The sequence below is a fragment of the Anomaloglossus baeobatrachus genome, chromosome 2, assembly GCF_048569485.1.
Source record: "Anomaloglossus baeobatrachus isolate aAnoBae1 chromosome 2, aAnoBae1.hap1, whole genome shotgun sequence".
In the NCBI taxonomy this organism is placed as follows: domain Eukaryota; kingdom Metazoa; phylum Chordata; class Amphibia; order Anura; family Aromobatidae; genus Anomaloglossus; species Anomaloglossus baeobatrachus.
Window position 1 is genome coordinate 651,638,872 of NC_134354.1, and position 17,906 is coordinate 651,656,777.

Below are 17,906 nucleotides of genomic sequence, written 5' to 3' on the forward strand. Positions count from 1 at the left end.
CAGACATAGTGTGTGAAATGTAATTGATATATTAAGAGGGACGGAGTTTATCCCCTTACCTTGTAGGCACTACCGGCAGGATCACAAAGAATACGATTAAAAATGCAAAAAACAGACAGCTGGAAAAGAAAGGCTTCCATTTTCAGATCATATGCTATTCGGTGTAACATTTTCACCACACAGTGGTTGGTATGTACACTATTATGATGATAGTTCTTTAGAAGTATAGCATAAGTCTTCACAATATTGACATTAGCAAACCTGAAAGAAAATTCCAAAAGAATATACTTCAATAAGTAACATAACATGCATTTTAAAAAGACAGACTATTTTTTTCCCCTTCGGTCCCATGCCACATAAAATTTGGACTTGGACAGAGCTGTGAAACACTATTCTGACAGGCATATCTGCACAGGTATCCATGTTTTAAAAATTGTTGGAATAGAAGGATTTTTTTGTACTCACAGTAAAATCTCTTTCTCTGAGTCTTCATTGGGGGACACAGTCCTGTGTCCCCCAATGAAACGAAGGAGAAAAATAGAATCTTTTATACTTCGGTGCTGGATTTTTCCTCCCCCCCCTTCTTCCCTTGGATTGATTTACTACTCTATGACAGCCTCATTCATACATTTACCCTCTGCTATCCCAGAAGCACCTGTCTCCAATATGAAACTAGATTTGTTAGGACATTCTGGAAGCACCCCCTCCAAGGGTTAAGGTTCATTCCAAATGGGAAGTTGGGACCTCCTGGGTCCAAAAAGGCATTGTTCTGCAACTTTGGACTTCCATTCATACTTTTACAAAATTTTATAGGGTCTACACGTTCAACTGGACAGATACAAGGCTGGACAGAAAGGTTCTTCAAGTGGCAGTCACTTGGGTGACAGCCTGTGGGATTTGCATTATAAATTCTTGTACTTTTACCACCCTTGGAACAGCTACTGGATGACTTACCCTTTCATATATCCCCCAATAAAGCGCCTGAAAAAAGTGCATTTTTTGGACTTACTGTAAAATCCCCTTCTCATAGCCTTCATAGTGTTACAAACACCCACCATTTCCTTTTTTGCCTTAAAAGGGTGGTTCACCCATATTTTTTATTTTCTAGATTGATATTATATTGAGAAACAATGTTTCTTTCAAATACCTTATGTTGGCAATAATGCCCGTGAGAAGCACTATTGCAGACCGCTGTTCCCCGCTCCGTGACCCCCGGGCTCCGTGACCTCGGGAATCCGATGACGTCACGTGGGCGGTGTTTCACCGATCGTCACAGCCCATCAGCTCCCTCCTCTCACAGCAGAGCGTTGCAAGCAGGAGATATGCTGTGACAAGCGGTGAAACACCGTCAACAGCCCAGTGACTCAGGAAGACTAGGGCCGGCCGCAATGATGAGACGTGAGCAGGAACTTGACTTGATGTCCCCGGATCCCTGAGGTCACGGAGCCTGGGGTTCAGGCATGGGGAACAGTGGTCTGGAATAGTGCCTCTCACAGGCACCATTGCCAACATAAGGTGTTTGAGAGAAGAAGGGAATTTTGTTTACTTACCGTAAATTCCTTTTCTTCTAGCTCCTATTGGGAGACCCAGACAATTGGGTGTATAGCTACTGCCTCCGGAGGCCACACAAAGTATTACACTTTAAAAAGTGTAACCCCTCCCCTCTGCCTATACACCCTCCCGTGCATCACGGGCCCATCAGTTTTGGTGTCAAAGCAGGAAGGAGGAAACTATATAAATTGGTCTAAGGTAAATTCAATCCGAAGGATGTTCGGAGAACTGAAACCATGAACCAAAAGAACAATTCAACATGAACAACATGTGTACACAAAAGAACAACAGCCCGAAGGGAACAGGGGCGGGTGCTGGGTCTCCCAATAGGAGCTAGAAGAAAAGGAATTTACGGTAAGTAAACAAAATTCCCTTCTTCTTTGTCGCTCCATTGGGAGACCCAGACAATTGGGATGTCCAAAAGCAATCCTGGGTGGGTAAAAGAATACCTCGATAAAAAAAACCGAAAAACGGCCCCCTCTTACAGGTGGGCAACCGCCGCCTGAAGGACTCGCCTACCTAGGCTGGCATCTTCCGCAGCATAGGCATGCACCTGATAGTGTTTCGTGAAAGTGTTTCGTGAAAGTGTGCAGACTCGACCAGGTAGCCGCCTGACACACCTGCTGAGCCGTAGCCTGGTGCCGCCATGCCCAGGATGTACCTACGGCTCTGATAGAATGGGCTTTCAGCCCTAAAGGAATCGGAAGTCCAGAAGAGCGGTAGGCTTCATGAATCAGTTCCTTAATCCACCGAGCCAAGGTTGACTTGGAAGCCTGCGACCCCTTACGCTGGCCAGCGACAAGGACAAAGAGCGCATCAGAACGGCGCAGGGGCGCCGTGCGCGAAATGTAGAGCCGGAGTGCTCTCACGAGATCTAACAAGTGCAAATCCTTTTCACATTGGTGAACTGGATGAGGGTCAAAAAAGGTAAGGAGATATCCTGATTGAGATGAAAATGAGATCCCACCTTAGGTAGAATTCCGAGACCGGACGCAGAACCACCTTATCCTGGTGAAACACCAGGAAGGGGGCTTTGCATGACAGTGCTGCTAGCTCAGACACTCTCCGAAGTGATGTGACTGCCACTAGGAAGGCCACCTTCTGCGAAGGGCGTGATAGAGATAACCCTGAGGACGCTAAGAGCCAGGACTCAATGGCCACACAGTTAGGTCGAGGGCCGCAGAATTCAGATGGAAAAATGGCCCTAGAGACAGCATATCTGGTCGGTCTGGGAGTGCCCACGGTTGACCCACCGTGAGGTGCCACATGTCCGGGTACCATGACCTCCTCGGCCAGTCCGGAGCGACGAGGATGGCGCGGCGGCAGACGGACCTGATCTTGCGTAAAACTCTGGGCAGCAGTGCCAGAGGAGGAAATACATAAGGCAGTCGAAACTGCGACCAGTCCTGAACTAATGCGTCCGCCGCCAGCGCTCTGTGCTGGTGGTTGATGCACGCGACCGCCGTGGCGTTGTCCGACTGTATTCGGATCTGCCTGCCGTCCAGCCACCTCTGGAACGCCTTTAGGGCTAGATACACTGCCCTCATCTCCAGAACATTGATCTGAAGGGAGGACTCTGTCGGAGTCCAGGCTCTCTGAGCCCTGTGGTGGAGGAAGACCGCTCCCCACCCTGACAGACTCGCGTCCGTCGTGACCACCGCCCAGGATGGGGGCCGGACGGATTTTTCCTTCGACAAAGAAGTGGGAGGAAGCCATCACTGAAGAGAGGTTTTGGCTGTCAGTGAAAGAGAGACGTTCCTGTCTAGGGACGTCGACCTCCTGTCCCATTTGCGGAGAATGTCCCCTTGAGTTGGACGCAGAGGAAACTGCGCAAAGGGAACTGCCTCCATTGCTGCCACCATCTTCCCTAGGAAGTGCATGAGACGTCTCAAGTGGTGTGACTGGACCCGAATGAGAGAGTGCACCCCTGTCTGCAGCGAACGCTGTTTGTCCAGCGTAAGCTTCACTATCGCTGAGAGAGTATGAAACTCCATCCCGAGGTAAGTCAGTGATTGGGTCGGTGTCAATTTTGAGTTTGGGAAATTGATGATCCACCCGAACCTCTGGAGAGTCTCCAGAGCAATGGTCAGGCAGTGTTGACATGCCACCCGGGAGGATGCCTTGACTAGGAGATCGCCTAAGTAAGAGATCACCGAGTGGCCCTGAGAGTGTAGGACCGCCACCACTGATGCCGTCACCTTGGTGAAGACCCGTGGGGCCGTCGCCAGGCCGAAATACAGTGCCACGAACTGAAGGTGTTCGTCCCAGATGGCGAAACGCAGGAAGCGTTGATGCTCTGGTGCAATCGGCACATGGAGATAAGCATCCCTGATGTCGATTGATGCTATGAAGTCTCCTTGGGACATCGAGACGATGACAGAGCGGAGAGACTCCATCCGGAACCGTCTGGTTCTGACGTGTCCGCTGAGCAGTTTGAGGTCCAGAACGGGACAGAATGATCCGTCCCTTTTTGGCACCCCGAACAAGTTGGAGTAAACACCGCGACCACGTTCTTGAAGGGGAACGGGGATCACAACTCCTTCTGCCTTCAGAGTGTTTGCCGCCTGAAAAAGTGCATCGGCTCGCTCGTGGGGCGGAGATGATCTGAAGAAACGAGTCGGAGGACGTGAACTGAGCTCTATCCTGTAACCGTGAGACAGAATGTCTCTCACCCATCGGTCTTGGACATGTGGCCCCCAGGCGTCGCAAAAGCGGGAGAGCCTGCCACCGACCGAGGATGCGGTTTGGTGATGCCGAAAGTCATGAGGAGGCCGCCTTGGAGACGGTTCCTCCGGCGGTCTTTGTAGGACGTGACTTAGACCGCCATGCAGAAGAGTCCTTCTGGCCCTTCTCTGACCTGTTGGACGTGGAGGAACGGGACTTGGCTGAGGGCCGAAAGGACCGAAACCTCGATTGTATTTTTCGTTGCTGAGGTCTGTTTGGTTTGGACTGGGGTAAGGACGAGTCCTTTCCCTTGGATTGTTTAATAATTTCGTCCAATTGCTCGCCAAACAAACGGTCGCCAGAAAATGGCAAGCCGGTTAAGAACTTCTTGGAAGCAGAGTCTGCATTCCATTCGCGTAGCCACATGGCCCTGCGAACTGCCACCGAATTGGCGGATGCTACCGCTGTACGGCTCGCAGAGTCCAGGACGGCGTTCATGGCGTAGGACAAGAAGGCTGACGCCTGGAATATCAGAGAACTGAAACCATTCAACATGAACAACATGTGTACACAAAAAAACAGGGGCGGGCGCTGGGTCTCCCAATTGGAGCTAGAAGAAAAGGAATTTACGGTAAGTAAACAAAATTCCCTTCTTCTTTGTCGCTCCATTGGGAGACCCAGACAATTGGGACGTCCAAAAGCAGTCCCTGGGTGGGTAAAATAATACCTCGTAAGAGAGCCGTAAAACGGCCTCTTCCTACAGGTGGGCAACCGCCGCCTGAAGGACTCGTCTACCTAGGCTGGCATCCGCCGAAGCATAGGTATGCACCTGATAGTGTTTTGTGAAAGTGTGCAGGCTCGACCAGGTAGCCGCCTGACACACCTGCTGAGCCGTAGCCTGGTGCCTCAAAGCCCAGGACGCGCCCACGGCTCTGGTAGAATGGGCCTTCAGCCCTGAGGGAACCGGAAGCCCAGCCGAACGGTAGGCTTCGAGAATTGGCTCCTTGATCCACCGAGCCAAGGTTGATTTGGAAGCCTGTGACCCTTTACGCTGGCCAGCGACAAGGACAAAGAGTGCATCCGAGCGGCGCAGGGGCGCCGTACGTGAAATGTAGAGTCTGAGTGCTCTCACCAGATCTAACAAGTGCAAATCCTTTTCACATTGGTGAACTGGATGAGGACAAAAAGAAGGTAAGGAGATATCCTGATTGAGATGAAAGGGGGATACCACCTTAGGGAGAAATTCCGGAACCGGACGCAGAACCACCTTGTCCTGGTGAAAAACCAGGAAAGGGGCTTTGCATGACAGCGCTGCTAGCTCAGACACTCTCCGAAGTGAAGTGACTGCTACTAGAAAAACCACTTTCTGCGAAAGGCGTGAGAGAGAAATATCTCTCATTGGCTCGAATGGTGGTTTCTGAAGAACCATCAGCACCCTGTTCAGATCCCAGGGTTCTAACGGCCGCTTGTAAGGAGGAACGATGTGACAAATCCCCTGCAGGAACGTGCGTACCTGTGGAAGTCTGGCTAGGCGCTTCTGGAAAAACACAGAGAGCGCTGAGACTTGTCCCTTAAGGGAGCCGAGCGACAAACCCTTTTCCAGTCCAGATTGAAGGAAGGACAGAAAAGTGGGCAAGGCAAAAGGCCAGGGAGAAAAACCCTGAGCAGAGCACCACGACAGGAAAATTTTCCACGTCCTGTGGTAGATCTTGGCGGACGTTGGTTTCCTAGCCTGTCTCATAGTGGCAATGACGTCTTGAGATAACCCTGAAGACGCTAGGATCCAGGACTCAATGGCCACACAGTCAGGTTGAGGGCCGCAGAATTCAGATGGAAAAACGGCCCTTGAGATAGCAAGTCTGGTCGGTCTGGTAGCGCCCACGGTTGGCCGACCGTGAGATGCCACAGATCCGGGTACCACGACCGCCTCGGCCAGTCTGGAGCGACGAGGATGACGCGGCGGCAGTCGGCCCTGATCTTGCGTAACACTCTGGGCAACAGTGCCAGCGGAGGAAACACATAAGGGAGCTGAAACTGCGACCAATCCTGAACTAAGGCGTCTGCCGCCAGAGCTCTGGGATCTTGAGACCGTGCCATGAACGTCGGTACCTTGTTGTTGTGCCGGGACGCCATGAGGTCGACGTCCGGCACCCCCCAGCGGCAACAGATCTCCTGAAACACGTCCGGGTGAAGGGACCATTCCCCTGCGTCCATGCCCTGGCGACTGAGATAATCTGCTTCCCAGTTTTCCACGCCTGGAATGTGAACTGCAGAGATGGTGGAGGCCGTGGCTTCCACCCACATCAAAATCCGCCGGACTTCCTGGAAGGCTTGCCGACTGCGTGTGCCGCCTTGGTGGTTGATGTATGCCACCGCTGTGGAATTGTCCGACTGAATTCTGATCTGCTTGCCTTCCAGCCACTGCTGGAACGCTTTCAGGGCAAGATACACTGCCCGTATTTCCAGAACATTGATCTGAAGCGAGGACTCTTGCTGGGTCCACGTACCCTGAGCCCTGTGGTGGAGAAAAACCGCTCCCCACCCTGACAGACTCGCGTCCGTCGTGACCACCTCCCAGGATGGGGGTAGGAAGGATTTCCCCTTCGATAATGAAGTGGGAAGAAGCCACCACCGAAGGGAAGCTTTGGTCGCCTGAGAGAGGGAGACGTTCCTGTCGAGGGACGTCGGCTTCCTGTCCCATTTGCGTAGGATGTCCCATTGAAGAGGACGCAGGTGAAACTGCGCGAAAGGGACTGCCTCCATTGCTGCCACCATCTTCCCCAGGAAGTGCATGAGGCGCCTCAAGGGGTGTGACTGGCCTTGAAGGAGAGATTGTACCCCTGTCTGTAGTGACCGCTGCTTGATCAGCGGAAGCTTCACTATCGCTGAGAGGGTATGAAACTCCATGCCAAGGTATGTGAGCGATTGGGCCGGTGTCAGATTTGACTTTGGAAAATTGATGATCCACACGAAACTCTGGAGAGTCTCCAGGGTAGCGTTGAGGCTGTGTTGGCATGCCTCTTGAGAGGGTGCCTTGATCAGGAGATCGTCCAAGTAAGGGATCACCGAGTGACCCTGAGAGTGGAGGACCGCTACTATAGTAGCCATAACCTTGGTGAAAACCCGTGGGGCTGTTGCCAGGCCGAACGGCAGTGCCACGAACTGCAGGTGTTCGTTTTCTATGGCGAAGCGCTGGTGCTCTGGAGCAATCGGTACGTGGAGATAAGCATCTTTGATATCGATCGATGCAAGGAAATCTCCTTGGGACATTGAGGCGATGACGGAGCGGAGGGATTCCATCCGGAACCGCCTGGTCTTTACGTGTTTGTTGAGAAGTTTCAGGTCCAGGACAGGACGGAAAGACCCGTCCTTCTTTGGGACCACAAACAAGTTGGAGTAAAAACCGTGGCCCTGTTGCTGAAGAGGAACAGGGACCACCACTCCTTCTGCCTTCAGAGTGCCCAGCGCCTGCAGAAGAGCCTCGGCTCGCTCGGGAGGCGGGGATGACCTGAAGAATCGAGTCGGGGGACGAGAGGTGAACTCTATCTTGTAACCGTGAGACAGAATGTCTCTCACCCAACGGTCTTCTACCCGTGGCAGCCAGGCGTCGCAAAAGCGGGAGAGCCTGCCACCGACCGAAGATGCGGAGTGAGGAGGCCGAAAGTCATGAGGAAGCCGCTTTGGTAGCGGCACCTCCGGTGGCCTTTTTAGGACGTGACTTAGACCGCCATGCGTCAGAGTTCCTTTGATCTTTCTGAGGCCTTTTGGACGAGGAGAATTGGGACCTGCCCGCGCCCCGAAAGGACCGAAACCTCGACTGCCCCTTCCTCTGTTGGGGTATGTTCGGTTTGGGCTGGGGTAAGGATGTATCCTTTCCCTTGGATTGTTTGATGATTTCATCCAAACGCTCGCCAAACAATCGGTCGCCAGAAATTGGCAAACTGGTTAAGCGCTTTTTGGAAACAGAATCTGCCTTCCATTCCCGTAGCCACAAGGCCCTGCGGAGTACCACCGAATTGGCGGCTGCAACCGCCGTACGGCTCGCAGAGTCCAGGACAGCATTAATAGCGTAAGACGCAAATGCCGACGTCTGAGTGGTTATGGACGCCACCTGTGGCGCGGACGTGCGTGTGGCTGCGTCAATTTGCGCTTGACCTGCTGAGATAGCTTGTAGCGCCCATACGGCTGCGAACGCTGGGGCAAAAGAAGCGCCGATAGCTTCATAGATGGATTTCAACCAGAGCTCCATCTGCCTGTCAGTGGCATCTTTGAGTGAAGCCCCATCTTCCACTGCAAGTATGGATCTAGCTGCCAGTCTGGAGATTGGAGGATCCACTTTGGGACACTGAGCCCAACTTTTGACCACGTCAGGGGGAAAAGGATAACGTGTATCCTTACGGCGCTTAGAAAAACGCTTATCTGGACAAGCATGGTGATTCTGGACTGCCTCTCTGAAATCAGAGTGGTCCAGAAACATACTCGGTGTACGCTTGGGAAACCTGAAACGGAATTTCTCCTGCTGAGAAGCTGACTCCTCCACCGGAGGAGCTGAGGGAGAAATATCCAACATACGATTGATGGACGCAATAAGGTCGTTCACTATGGCGTCCCCGTCCGGAGTATCAAGATTGAGAGCGGCCTCAGGATCAGAATCTTGATCAGCTGTCTCCGCATCATCAACCAGAGATTCCCCCCTCTGAGACCCTGCACAATATGATGATGTCGAGGGAAAATCTAAGCGAGCTCGCTTAGTCGGTCTGGGGCTGGGGTCTGTGTCAGAACCCTCAGCCTGGGATCCATGAGATACCCCGGGAGGACATTGTTGGTCCATCTGAGGTGGGCCAGGGAACAAAGATTCAACAGAGTCCCTGTGCTGAGATACCGGCCTGGACTGCAAGGCTTCTAGTATCTTAGCCATAGTCTCAGAGAGTTTTGCAAACTCCGTCCCTGTCACCTGAACAGTGTTAGCAGGTGGCTCCCCCTGGGCCCCCCTTAGCAGAGGCTCTGGCTGAGCAAGTGCCACAGGGGCCGAACAGTGCACACAATGAGGGTCAGTGGAACCTGCCGGTAGCGGGGTCGTACATGCGGCGCAGGCAACATAATAAGCCTGTGTTTTGGCACCCCTGCCTTTCGTGGGCGCCATGCTATTATCTTCCCTGAGTAACACAATAGGGTATATAGCCAGAAATCAACTGTGCACCATACAGTGTAAAACATATATACCATAAACATATAATGTTACACTACTGCACAATGGGGCTAGCACCACAGGTGCTGCTTACCACCCGCCTAAAGCGGTTGTGAGGCCACCAGAGTCCCTGCCTGGGTCTCCCAGACTTTGTCCCCCTCTGCTGCGTCCGAGGAGCTGACAGGAATGGCTGCCGGCGTCCTGAGGAGAGGAGGGAGCCGTGGGCGTGACCCAGAAAGTGCGGGAACTGGTGCCCGCACTGTGCACAGTGAGGGGGGTGGAGTATGCAAAGCATGCTCCAGCCCTCAGTGCTGCTCGTTCTGTGCAGCGTCCCGCCCTTCCCCTGCCTGTCAGGGCTGTGGGCGGGAGGAAAGGAAACTAGGCCGCAAAAAGCCGGGGACTCTAGTAATAAACGCGGCCGCCGTAAAAGCGCGCCCGGCGTGAAAGTCCCCAGCGCACTACAAGTCCCAGCCGCGCCGCAGTGTTTCCATGGCCGCGGCGGTCAGTGCGGCAGTCCCTATACATAAACACACTCAGCAACGCTGAGTGTGTAATGGCACATATTAACCCGGTCAGCACCGTGGTCCCCGGTGCACTAGCACACCCAGCAAAGCTGGAGTGTTGCTGTGCGCGGTCCCCACCGGGATACAGAGTACCTCCAAGTAGCAGGGCCATGTCCCTGAACGATACCCGGCTCCTATCCAGCAGGCTCCACAGGAGTTGTGGATGAAGCGCGGTCTCAGTGCCTGGAGACCGATAGGATCCCACTTCCACCAGAGCCCTAAGGGGGATGGGGAAGGAAAAACAGCATGTGGGCTCCAGCCTCCGTACCCGCAATGGATACCTCAACCTTACAACACCACCGACAAGAGTGGGGTGAGAAGGGAGCATGCTGGGGGCTCTATATGGGCCCACTTTTCTTCCATCCGACATGGTCAGCAGCTGCTGCTGACCAATCTGTGGAGCTGTGCGTGCGTGTCTGACCTCCTTCGCACAAAGCAAAAAACTGAGGAGCCCGTGGGAGCACGGGGGGTGTATAGGCAGAAGGGGAGGGGCTTAACACTTTTAAGTGTAATACTTTGTGCGGCCTCCGGAGGCATAGCCTATACACCCAATTGTCTGGGTCTCCCAATGGAGCGACAAAGAAATATATATATATACACTTCTGTACCCAAGGGGGGCCAGCACCTGACAACTGGTGTGGCTTACCAACCGCCCCAAGCGGTGGTGCGTCCACCAGATTCCCTGCCTGGGACTCCCAGAGCTGCTGGTGCCCCACAGTGTTCAGTGAGGGGGGAGGAGGATACCAAAGCATGCTCCAGCCCTCACTGCTGACGTCCAGTCGGCCATCCCGCCCCCACCCCTGACTGGCAGGCCCGGGGGCGGGAGTACCTGGTACTAGGCCGCAAAAGCCGGGGACTAAAGTTAAAAGTGCGGCCGGCCAACAGGCGCGGTCGGCGCGGTAGTCCCGGCTCACAAACCCCACAGCAGCCGCTGCGGCGTCTGTAACACCGACGCTGCCTGCACCGTCCCTAATGGGACACAGAGTACCTCATGGATGCAGGGCCCTGTCCCTGATGATATCCAGCCTCCTGTCCGTCAGATTCCCCCAGGGGCTGCGGAGGGAGCCCGGTCCCAGTGCGACCGGTTAGGAACCCACTACTCCCAGAACTGCGGAGCTCGTTCTGAAATCCCCCACCGGCAGCAGTGATTATAACAATGGCTGCCAGCGTTCTGAGGGGAGGATGGAGCCGTGGGCGTGCCTAATAAAGTGCGGGAAACTAGTGCCCCACAGTGCTCAGTGAGGGGGGAGGAGGATACCAAAGTATGCTCCAGCCCTCACTGCCGACGTCCAGTCGGTCGTCCCGCCCTTACCCCTGACTGGCAGGCCCGGGGGCGGGAGTATATGGTACTAGGCCGTAAAAGCCGGGGACTAAAGTTAAAAACGCGGCCGGCAAACAAGCGCGGTCGGCGGTAGTCCCTGTCTCACAAACCACACAGGAGCCGCTGTGGCGTCTGCAACACAGGCGCTGCATGCGCCGTCCCTCAGGGGACACAGAGTACCTTATGGATGCAGGGCCCTGTCCCTGATGATATCCAGGCTCCTGTCCGTCAGATTCCCCCAGGGGCTGCGGATGGAGCTCGGTCCCAGTGAATGGTGACCGGTTAGGATCCCACTTCTCCCAGAGCCTCTAAGGGATGGGGAAGGAAAACGGCATGTGGGCTCCAGCCTCTGTACCCGCAATGGATACCTCGACCTTAACAGCACCGCCGACTTAGTGGGGTGAGAAGGGAGCATGCCGGGGGCCCTGTGGGGGCCCTCTTTTCTTCCATCCGATACAATCAGCAGCTGCTGCTGACTAAAATGTGGAGCTCGTTTGCATGTGTGCCTCCTTCAACACAAAGCTAAAAACTGATGGGCCCGTGATGCACGGGAGGGTGTATAGGCAGAGGGGAGGGGTTACACTTTTTAAAGTGTAATACTTTGTGTGGCCTCCGGAGGCAGTAGCTATACACCCAATTGTCTGGGTCTCCCAATGGAGCGACAAAGAAACATTGTTTCTCAATATAATATCGATCTAGAAAATAAAAAATCTGGGTGAATAATGAGCGGTCCCAGAAGTAGTATTACGGGTCCCCATAGACTTATATGGGGATCAGCGGCTGGCCAGATATCCAGAATTCCGGGTTCGTACCAGCATTTTTTGTTGTTTTTTTGTGGGTTTTTTTTTAAAAAAAACATCCAGTTGGAACAACCAATTCCAGATATCTGCTGGTTCGCTCATCACTAATTATAAAGCCAGTAAAAATATTTTTATGGTGCACATACATAATCTAATAAAGATTCTTTATATTTAAACACAAATTACCGTTTCATGTAGTCTAAAAAGTTAAATTCCCTTTCAGACACTTGTACAGAAGTAAGCTCCTCCTCTTCTACTTCTTCCTCAGCTTCCTCTTCTTCATCCGGATCTGCTTCTATTTGATTCGACCCTATAATTGATAAAAATAACTATATGTAACCAACTGAATTATTTGTTTCAAGGCTATAATAATCAGCTCTGTGAAGAACAAAAAAAAAAAAACTTCTCAATTAGTTTTATAATCTTGTGAAAGAAAAAAAAAATTGAAAGAAGTATGTATTTACAGTGGGTAAAGAAAGTATTCAGACCTTTAAATTTGTCACTCTGTTTCATTGCAGCCATTTGGTAAATTCAAAAAAGTTATTTTTTTTCTCATTAATGTACACTCTGCACCCCAACTTGACAGAAAAAAAACAAAAATGTAGACATTTTTGCAAAATTTATTAAACAAGAAAAACTGAAACATCAAATGGTCATAAGTATTCAGACCATTTGCTCAGTATTGAGTAAAAACGGGGGCGTGGCCTAGGCTCAGGAGATTGAAGCAGCATTTTTTCTGGGCTCCTGCTTTCCACCTCTGAGGCAACGGAGATTTGGACTCTGACCCCCAAAATTCCACAAAAGCGCTAGGTATAACCTAGAACACACAGAGACCCTTTTGGACCCATTCCCATAAAGTGTTATAGCCCTAGGAAAACCCAAATCTTCAGAGACGATTCCAGTATGGCTGTGTGCTTTTCTTGCCTAAACAGGCCTCAGCAGAGGATCAGCATGTCCATAAGGCTGGGTCCAGACGGGGATTGCTGCGATCCCCTCGCATGACACTCAGCTCATGCTGGCAGTACAGCAGAGCCGAGTGTCATGCTAGTGTCCCTGCGGACCTCAGCTGCAGGGGGCGGGCCAGCTCTGAGGAGGGGCGGTCTGGCACAGAGGAGGTGAGGGGGTATTTATCTCCCTCTCTCCTCCATAGCCGGCTATTGCCATTCTTGCCCTGCACTCATGGTACACCGGTATACCGCGAGTGCAGTGCGATTTTTGTTTCGCCCCATACATTTGAATGGGTGCAAGAGAAAGTCTCGCATTACAGTCGCAGCATGCTGCGATTGTTTTCTCGGTCCGATTAGGGCTGAGAAAATAATCGCTCATGGGTGCTGACACACAGGCCAATATTGGTCCGAGTGGAATGCGATGTTTTATATTGTGAGCCCCAACGGGGACAGTGTTGCCAATGTATGTAAAGCGCTGTGGAATTAATAGCGCTATATAAATGAATAAAATTATTATTATTATTATTTTATCGCACTCCACTCGCACCGATTTTCTTGCCGTGTGTCTTAGGCCTAACAACGATAATCTGACTTGTCTCCTGAGAGAAGGGAATTTTGTTTACTTACCGTAAATTCCTTTTCTTCTAGCTCTAATTGGGAGACCCAGACAATTGGGTGTATAGGCTATGCCTCCGGAGGCCGCACAAAGTATTACACTTAAAAGTGTTAAGCCCCTCCCCTTCTGCCTATACACCCCCCGTGCTCCCACGGGCTCCTCAGTTTTGGTGCAAAAGCAAGGAGGAGGAAAAAGAATTATAAACTGGTTTAAAGTAACTTCAATCCGAAGGAATATCGGAGAACTGAAACCATTCAACATGAACAACATGTGTACACAAAAAAACAGGGGCGGGTGCTGGGTCTCCCAATTAGAGCTAGAAGAAAAGGAATTTACGGTAAGTAAACAAAATTCCCTTCTTCTTTGTCGCTCTATTGGGAGACCCAGACAATCGGGACGTCCAAAAGCAGTCCCTGGGTGGGTAAAATAATACCTCGTAAGAGAGCCGTAAAACGGCCTCTTCCTACAGGTGGGCAACCGCCGCCTGAAGGACTCGTCTACCTAGGCTGGCATCCGCCGAAGCATAGGTATGCACCTGATAGTGTTTTGTGAAAGTGTGCAGGCTCGACCAGGTAGCCGCCTGACACACCTGCTGAGCCGTAGCCTGGTGCCTCAAAGCCCAGGACGCGCCCACGACTCTGGTAGAATGGGCCTTCAGCCCTGAGGGAACCGGAAGTCCAGCCGAACGGTAAGCTTCGATAATTGGCTCCTTGATCCACCGAGCCAGGGTTGATTTGGAAGCCTGTGACCCTTTACGCTGGCCAGCGACAAGGACAAAGAGTGCATCCGAGCGGCGCAGGGGCGCCGTACGAGAAATGTAGAGTCTGAGTGCTCTCACCAGATCTAACAAGTGCAAATCCTTTTCACATTGGTGAACTGGATGAGGACAAAAAGAAGGTAAGGAGATATCCTGATTGAGATGAAAGGTGGATACCACCTTAGGGAGAAATTCCGGAACCGGACGCAGAACCACCTTGTCCTGGTGAAACACCAGGAAAGGGGCTTTGCATGACAGCGCTGCTAGCTCAGACACTCTCCGAAGTGAAGTGACTGCTACTAGAAAAACCACTTTCTGCGAAAGGCGTGAGAGAGAAATATCTCTCATTGGCTCGAATGGTGGTTTCTGAAGAACCAGCAGCACCCTGTTCAGATCCCAGGGTTCTAACGGCCGCTTGTAAGGAGGGACGATGTGACAAACCCCCTGCAGGAACGTGCGTACCTGTGGAAGTCTGGCTAGGCGCTTCTGGAAAAACACAGAGAGCGCTGAGACTTGTCCCTTAAGGGAGCCGAGCGACAAACCCTTTTCCAGTCCAGATTGAAGGAAGGACAGAAAAGTGGGCAAGGCAAAAGGCCAGGGAGAAATACCCTGAGCAGAGCACCACGACAGGAAAATTTCACACGTCCTGTGGTAGATCTTGGCGGACGTTGGTTTCCTAGCTTGTCTCATAGTGGCAATGACGTCTTGAGATAACCCTGAAGACGCTAGGATCCAGGACTCAATGGCCACACAGTCAGGTTGAGGGCCGCAGAATTCAGATGGAAAAACGGCCCTTGAGATAGCAAGTCTGGTCGGTCTGGTAGTGCCCACGGTTGGCCGACCGTGAGATGCCACAGATCCGGGTACCACGACCGCCTCGGCCAGTCTGGAGCGACGAGGATGACGCGGCGGCAGTCGGCCCTGATCTTGCGTAACACTCTGGGCAACAGTGCCAGCGGAGGAAACACATAAGGGAGCTGAAACTGCGACCAATCCTGAACTAAGGCGTCTGCCGCCAGAGCTCTGGGATCTTGATACCGTGCCATGAACGCCGGTACCTTGTTGTTGTGCCGGGACGCCATGAGGTCGACGTCCGGCACCCCCCAGCGGCAACAGATCTCCTGAAACACGTCCGGGTGAAGGGACCATTCCCCTGCGTCCATGCCCTGGCGACTGAGATAATCTGCTTCCCAGTTTTCCACGCCTGGAATGTGAACTGCAGAGATGGTGGAGGCCGTGGCTTCCACCCACATCAAAATCCGCCGGACTTCCTGGAAGGCTTGCCGACTGCGTGTGCCGCCTTGGTGGTTGATGTATGCCACCGCTGTGGAATTGTCCGACTGAATTCTGATCTGCTTGCCTTCCAGCCACTGCTGGAACGCTTTCAGGGCAAGATACACTGCCCGTATTTCCAGAACATTGATCTGAAGCGAGGACTCTTGCTGGGTCCACGTACCCTGAGCCCTGTGGTGGAGAAAAACCGCTCCCCACCCTGACAGACTCGCGTCCGTCGTGACCACCTCCCAGGATGGGGGTAGGAAGGATTTCCCTTTCGATAATGAAGTGGGAAGAATCCACCACCGAAGGGAAGCTTTGGTCGCCTGCGAGAGGGAGGCGTTCCTGTCGAGGGACGTCGGCTTCCTGTCCCATTTGCGTAGGATGTCCCATTGAAGAGGACACAGGTGAAACTGCGCGAAAGGAACTGCCTCCATTGCTGCCACCATCTTCCCCAGGAAGTGCATGAGGCGCCTCAAGGTGTGTGACCGACCTTGAAGGAGAGATTGTACCCCTGTCTGTAGTGACCGCTGCTTGATCAGCGGAAGCTTCACTATCGCTGAGAGGGTATGAAACTCCATGCCAAGGTATGTCAGCGATTGGGCCGGTGTCAGATTTGACTTTGGAAAATTGATGATCCACCCGAAACTCTGGAGAGTCTCCAGGGTAGCGTCGAGGCTGTGTTGGCATGCCTCTAGAGAGGGTGCCTTGATCAACAGATCGTCCAAGTACGGGATCACCGAGTGACCCTGAGAGTGGAGGACCGCTACTACAGTAGCCATAACCTTGGTGAAAACCCGTGGGGCTGTTGCCAGGCCGAACGGCAGTGCCACGAACTGCAGGTGTTCGTTTCCTATGGCGAAGCGCAAGAAGCGCTGGTGCTCTGGAGCAATCGGTACGTGGAGATAAGCATCTTTGAAATCGATCGATGCAAGGAAATCTCCCTGGGACATTGAGGCGATGACGGAGCGGAGGGATTCCATCCGGAACCGCCTGGTCTTTACGTGTTTGTTGAGAAGTTTCAGGTCCAGGACAGGTCGGAAAGACCCGTCCTTCTTTGGGACCACAAACAAGTTGGAGTAAAAACCGTGGCCCTGTTGCTGAAGAGGAACAGGGACCACCACTCCTTCTGCCTTCAGAATGCCCAGCGCCTGCAGAAGAACCTCGGCTCGCTCGGGAGGCGGGGATGACCTGAAGAATCGAGTCGGGGGACGAGAGGTGAACTCTATCTTGTAACCGTGAGACAGAATGTCTCTCACCCAACGGTCTTTTACCCGTGGCAGCCAGGTGTCGCAAAAGCGGGAGAGCCTGCCACCGACCGAGGATGCGGAGTGAGGAGGCCGAAAGTCATGAGGAAGCCGCTTTGGTAGCGGCACCTCCGGTGGCCTTTTTAGGACGTGACTTAGACCGCCATGCATCAGAGTTCCTTTGATCTTTCTGAGGCCTTTTGGACGAGGAGAATTGGGACCTGCCCGCGCCCCGAAAGGACCGAAACCTCGACTGCCCCTTCCTCTGTTGGGGTATGTTCGGTTTGGGCTGGGGTAAGGATGTATCCTTTCCCTTGGATTGTTTGATGATTTCATCCAAACGCTCGCCAAACAATCGGTCGCCAGAAATTGGCAAACTGGTTAAGCGCTTTTTGGAAACAGAATCTGCCTTCCATTCCCGTAGCCACAAGGCCCTGCGGAGTACCACCGAATTGGCGGCTGCAACCGCCGTACGGCTCGCAGAGTCCAGGACAGCATTAATAGCGTAAGACGCAAATGCCGACGTCTGAGTGGTTATGGACGCCACCTGTGGCGCGGACGTGCGTGTGGCTGCGTCAATTTGCACTTGACCTGCTGAGATAGCTTGTAGCGCCCATACGGCTGCGAATGCTGGGGCAAAAGAATTGCAGATAGCTTCATAGATGGATTTCAACCAGAGCTCCATCTGCCTGTCAGTGGCATCTTTGAGTGAAGCCCCATCTTCCACTGCAAGTATGGATCTAGCTGCCAGTCTGGAGATTGGAGGATCCACTTTGGGACACTGAGCCCAACTTTTGACCACGTCAGGGGGAAAGGGATAACGTGTATCCTTAAGGCGCTTAGAAAAACGCTTATCTGGACAAGCATGGTGATTCTGGACTGCCTCTCTGAAATCAGAGTGGTCCAGAAACATACTCTGTGTACGCTTGGGAAACCCGAAACGGAATTTCTCCTGCTGGGAAGCTGACTCCTCCACC

General features: G+C 52.7%; 1 protein-coding gene across 3 annotated transcripts in view; it reads right to left on the minus strand.

The window, feature by feature from the left end:
- Window positions 1–17,906, minus strand: part of TIMELESS (timeless circadian regulator) — a 215,369-nt gene that overhangs the window by 72,959 nt on the left and 124,504 nt on the right. For all 3 annotated transcript variants that reach the window (XM_075337008.1, XM_075337010.1, XM_075337009.1), the window contains 2 exons: window positions 12,274–12,397; window positions 60–261 (listed from right to left, as the gene is read on the minus strand). In XM_075337008.1, the coding sequence (XP_075193123.1) occupies window positions 60–261; window positions 12,274–12,397 (326 nt within the window). The remainder of the gene's footprint in view (window positions 1–59; window positions 262–12,273; window positions 12,398–17,906) is intronic.